This window comes from Sander lucioperca, chromosome 4 (genome assembly GCF_008315115.2).
Source record: "Sander lucioperca isolate FBNREF2018 chromosome 4, SLUC_FBN_1.2, whole genome shotgun sequence".
Taxonomy (NCBI): Eukaryota; Metazoa; Chordata; class Actinopteri; order Perciformes; family Percidae; genus Sander; species Sander lucioperca.
The window spans coordinates 34,995,228-35,000,691 of NC_050176.1; the positions used below are offsets into that span (position 1 = coordinate 34,995,228).

Below are 5,464 nucleotides of genomic sequence, written 5' to 3' on the forward strand. Positions count from 1 at the left end.
CCTCTCACACAGGCGTCCTGTGTTCCGGCACACAGTACCTCTTAAGACTTAATTCATCAGCTCATACAAAGAAGTGTTTAGCTCTGCTCAGACGCCCTCTGTGTTATCTTTACTGCAGTCTGTGTCTGTCCCTTAACAACTCCCTCAGCCAGGCTGCAGACATGTTGTTACAGCCGGCGATGAAGAGAAACAAGGACTCCTTTGAATGAATGAGTGCGAAAACTTGTGGCAGAAAAAAAAACCCCCAGAGCGACACAGAAGAAGAGAGGTCTCCACTCTGACTTTATTCTCTTTACCTTCACATGTTGTTTGAACATTTATGTGACATGAGGATGGAATTTTACCTCATTTACAAACAGAATCACATGCCTGCCATATTTTACCTTTTGCCTTGCTGTGTGTTTTACAGAGAAAAGAAAATACATGTCCACTACATGACAGCACAAGCAGTCATCCCCTAACTGTACACAGGTGTAGGTCGAGTGTTTTTGGCTCAGCCCGTAAGATGCTGCAGTGGTGGTAGTCAGACCTCGCAAGGTGGCGAAATCACTTCAGAGGATCCCACACAGAACCTGGAGAGGTCGAAGAGAGTCGAAAAGAGTTCTGACGCTTATGTTTCCAACCTGAAACAACAGAAAAATTAGGATTTTGTGATTCATTAGAGATACATTCTCTTGTGAATGTGCAGGCTGCACAGAGATAAAGTGCTCCATAAACTATGCTGAGTGTATAAAGCGAGCTAGACTACTGAGTGCATGACTAACATTTTGCAAATCACTACTGATATGACTTTTGGCTTTGCAGTGGTTCCCAGTTTAATTCATCCACACCAAAACAACCACAAAGCTTAGTCTTTCTCACACTTATAATTGTAACTTCTATAGCCTACCTCTTACTAAACTCTAAAATCTTTATTTTTTTTTTAAACTCACCTGTGTCTGCAGTATCGCCTCAGTTTTGGAACCAGCTGATGAAGTAGGAGCAGATGCCGTGGAAGCTCTTCCAGCAGTACTCAGAGGCGATGCGGGAGGCTTTGGAGTCAGTCTGCTCTGTGGGACGAATAGTGGTCCTCCCAGGCTTGGGGGTGACTTTCTTGGTCTGGGGGCCCTTGCCTGGCTGGGGCTTGACTGGCTGCTGCTGGGGCTTGACAGGTTTAGGAGTAGTGACAGGCTTGTTCTGGGCCGGCACCGCTGGTTTACGCGGCTCCTGGACAGGCTTGGAGGGCTTAGGGGTGGTGGTCTTGGGCCAGGAGGCCAGGAAGGTCATCTGGGCCTCATCGGGGTATCTCTTGCACATCACTGGGCGGTAGACTTTGGGTCCCTGGCAGGCGTGGCTCAGCTTCCTCATGTCCCACATCATCTGGGTAAAGTAGTGGCGAGGGTTGAGGTTGTAGGCGCGGCACAGGTTGGGTTTGCCCTGGAAGTCACAGTAGTAGGAGCGTCCTTGGGTCTGGCCCTGGCTGGGACCTTTGCAGGAGACACGCAGGCGAGTATAGTCCCCGGCTCCAGACACTACCATGGTACAGGAGTCTTTGGTCTTGGTGCTGAATTTGATGGCCTCATCCCAGATGCTGCGTTGCTGCTGCTGCTGCTGTTGCTGCTGCTGCTGCTGTTGCTGCTGCTGTTGCTGCTGCTGTTGCTGCTGCCTGTTGACGCTGCTGCTGTTGTTGCTCTGAGCGTTTGACACACAAACAGCTGCTGCCAGAAACAGCAGCGCCACTCTCATCCTGGCTCTCATGACGGCGTTAATGTGTGCTAGCGGATGAAGGTACGGGATGATGTGTACGTATGTTTCCGCACAGAAGGTTAAGGCGTGCAAGGGTAGAAAGCCTCGGAGTGAGACTTTATAAGGCTGAAGCTCACAAAGAAGGTATTATTCAGGTGAGCTGAAGGACTCAAACTCCTCCTCCAGCACTAACCCCCTCTATTCCTCTCATACACACACACACACACACACACACACACACACACACACACACACACACACACACACACACACACACACACACACACACACCGAAAGCGGCCACATGAAGCTTGTGTGGTAGGCCTATGTTCAAAACTTAAAAAAGTGATGGATGAGATGGATGAGGAGGGGGAGAACCTAAACCCAGGGAGGAGGAAGAGGGGTGAAGGGAAGCAGGTCAACAGGTCTATGGGAGCAGAGAGGGGGAAGGAGAGAAAGACGTTTAAAGGACGGTACACACATGAAGCCAAATGTTGTGAAAAAGAGTGGCTAGGGATTATATAAAGAAACATAAGAGGTTCTTTGACTATTGATGAGGGGGAGAGGGGGAGGAGAAGACTGAGGTCCCGGTGCCAAATTGCAGCCTGAAGTTATTTGCTGAGGGTTTAAAGTAGATCTGTGACCCTGTAAGAATAAAAACCTCATGGTCATCTTAAGATGCAGTTTCACTTTTTGTAGAGACTTTGTTGCTGCACTGCAAACAGAGGTACACACACAGTTAGATGGTGAAATCTTTATCTTAAATCTTTACACACTGATGCTGTGCAGCCAAACAGTGCTTTATTTCACCTTCTGTTTCACGCTTTCAAAGGTGCCATAACTAACTACATTTACTCTAGTACTGCACTTAAGTTCAATTTTGAAGTACTTCCACTTTACTTGGAGTTTTGCCATTTTATGCTAATTTATACTTATACTCCACTAGATTTCAGAGGAAAATATTTTTTCCTCAACATTAAAAACATGATGAACTTAATAAAATAAAATATCACATTTCAGATGTATGAGTTGTTTGGTTCCACCACAGAGAGATTTCAGTAATCGCTTCAGTCTAAAAACGTCTTCAGCATTTACTCATTTTACTAGCCCTTGTGTTTTTTGTCAAGCCCTGACATTTAGGTAGCAATCATCAGGGCTTGTGGGAAATGGTGTTTGTTAAAGTCTGCTAAAAACATAAAAATCGAACAAATAACAAAAAGCTACTGTCCTTATTCAAACATATGAAGTGAGCCACATGGCATACTGTTGAGAAAGACTCAGTTCCAAGCGTGTATTTTTAGTGACAGTGTATCCACAGCTTACAACTGGGACATATTGAAAAGAGACAGTTCTCTTACAGTAAGAAGCTCTTCCAGATTCCCCTACCATCAGCTTCAGAAGAGCTCCAAACCTTAATGATGAACGAGTGAGGAGTCATCTTCTCCCGTACAATGTAAACATGGTGGGTAACCACCAGAGGAAGCCACAAGTGGACATTGCAATCATTGTGGTAATATGACTAATACCAACTATTTTACTGATATAACATCAGGTCAGTATAATATGAAGTCAATTATAAATTGCAATACCTCATCTGTGGTTTACAGACTTGAGTGTCCATGTGGCTGTTTTTATATTGGGAGAACAAAGCGTAAACTGAAGGCAAGACTGGCCAAACATAAACATGCTTTAAGAACTAGCAACCCCCAATACCCCATGGCTCTACATTACAAAGAGGCTGACCGAGGTAGTTGCAATTCATTAAAGATATCAGAAATAGGCCATATACTGTAGATATGACTCAAAAAGGGGTGGAGACAGATTAAAAAATCTCTTACAAAGAGAATTGGTTTGGGTTTCTACATTGAAAGCTATGCAATACCCTGGTTTGAATGACGAACTTGACTATGTAACAGTCTCTTGTTGTTTTTTTAGGCATCAGGGCCCTTTCAAAAACACCATGTGCCATTTGGCCTGTGTGTCCTTTAAACTTAAATATTAAAATGCATTAACATGTTTGTTGCTACTTAGCCCTTACATTTTGTTAGACTTTTGATGTGTGGTTTCCTCTGCTGAACATGGTCCGTTATGTAACTTTACCTGTTTGCACTATTCATGTGACAACTTATTTATCCATGCCTGGCGACCACTTTGTGAGTGCTCTGATAAATGATGGCATAGGCTGCTTTGCCTGTGTGTTCTACACACTTAAAGATTAAAGGGTTTAAAGATGTTCTGTATTTAATTTTCTACTTGTTTATTGCTATTTTGCCCTTTGGTCTGTCATGTGACTTTACCTGTTTACACTAATCATGTGACTACTTGCCAACAACTAAGAGACAGCCCAAAGGCCATTTTGTACTTCCCCTGATGAAGGCTTTATTTGCTGAAACGTGGCATGTTTTTATAACTTAATAACCAAGAGATATTCAAGTCTTTTTAATCATTACCCTCTTAAGTGCCTCAGATTCCTTCAACCTTTCTAAACCAGGATCCCCAAACCAAAGAGCACAAGAGGGACACCTTCTTTACACCCGAGCAGCACTCCATGCAGACTGTATTGGGACTGGCTATATAATGACCTTGCAAAACCTATACCTACATAGTCTTGTTTAAAGGTTCTTAAAGCTAAAGAAACAGTTTGACATTTTGGGAAATGCCAAGAGTTTGATGAGCAGATTGATTCCATGCACATATGAGGAAACAAAAAAATTGTATAAAAAAACTGTACTGTAAAACTGTAATCCTAGTGGGAAATTGCATTGTTACAAATCACAAAATGAAATGAAATAAAGAAGAAACAAAATACAATGAAAAGCCAAACATGATACACTAAAATCTCAGAACATAGAGGGAACTCCATAGTAAATATATACTAGATGAATGCTGTTTAATGGCAGAGCCAAGTATCACTCCATCGACCAAACTGGTATTAAGTTCAAAGCAAGGCATGACTGCACTCTACAGTGAGTTTCAACTTATGAAACTTAACAGAAGAACAGGCCCTGCCTTTGACGAGGCATATTCCATGTGTACCGACTGGCTTGGACATAGAGTGGAAGAAGAGAGTGTATGTATAGTCTGCTGCTGCTACTGTGTACAAAGTCACACACGTGTGTACAAATGCACACATGCCCTCAATACATTCAGGAAGTTCTGTTTTTATAGCCATCAATCTGGTGGGGAAGAGAAAAAAAATCCCCTGTAAGAGACACCGGGAATGCAAAGTAAACAAGTGAAGTATGTGTGTGTATGAACCAGATGTTTCCCTAAATTCAATTAGTGTAGTCCTCTTCTGATAGGATGCAACAGTGTCACGCCACCTCAACCACCGCCAAGCCTCCCCACTTCTCCCTGGAAACATGTCAAATCTCCAGAAACAGACCCAAACCTTCTCAGCTGCTGTGTGCATGTGTGTTCAGCTCTGCATGTGTTACATGAATGTTCTCTGCGTTCCCCAGTGTTCTGTGTGCTTTGGCAGACAGGCTGTGGCTTTTTAGGGGCGTAGATGTCTAACCCATCTCACATTTGCTCTACTTATATCATCAAGTGTTTTTCTTTTTCATTGCTAGCTGTGGCTCAGAGGTTACTTATCGTATAAAAGCACACCTAAAAGATAATTTGGATGATTTATGACCTTCAAAAGAACAACAATACTATCTGTTTCTTCAGTAGGTGATATAACAACAGATATATCTACTTAATATTTCATGTGTTTATGAACGAAAAACACAGCAGA

The 5,464-nt window shown here is 43.0% G+C and overlaps 1 protein-coding gene across 3 annotated transcripts; it reads right to left on the reverse strand.

The window, feature by feature from the left end:
- Positions 1–264: 264 nt before the first annotated feature.
- On the reverse strand, positions 265–1,872 carry fgfbp2b (fibroblast growth factor binding protein 2b). Of its 3 annotated transcripts, none has more exons than XM_036000115.1 (3): positions 1,639–1,871; positions 933–1,593; positions 265–623 (listed from the first exon to the last, which is right to left on the reverse strand). In XM_036000115.1, exons 1-2 carry the CDS (start codon positions 1,735–1,737, stop codon positions 952–954), a joined length of 741 nt encoding a protein of 246 aa, XP_035856008.1. In that variant the 5' UTR covers positions 1,738–1,871; the 3' UTR covers positions 265–623; positions 933–951. The 3 variants fall into 3 exon arrangements, with proteins under 3 accessions (XP_035856008.1, XP_035856009.1, XP_031132888.1); XM_036000116.1 differs by having other exon boundaries at positions 1,645–1,867; XM_031277028.2 differs by having other exon boundaries at positions 933–1,872.
- Between the last annotated feature and the right edge of the window lie 3,592 nt (positions 1,873–5,464).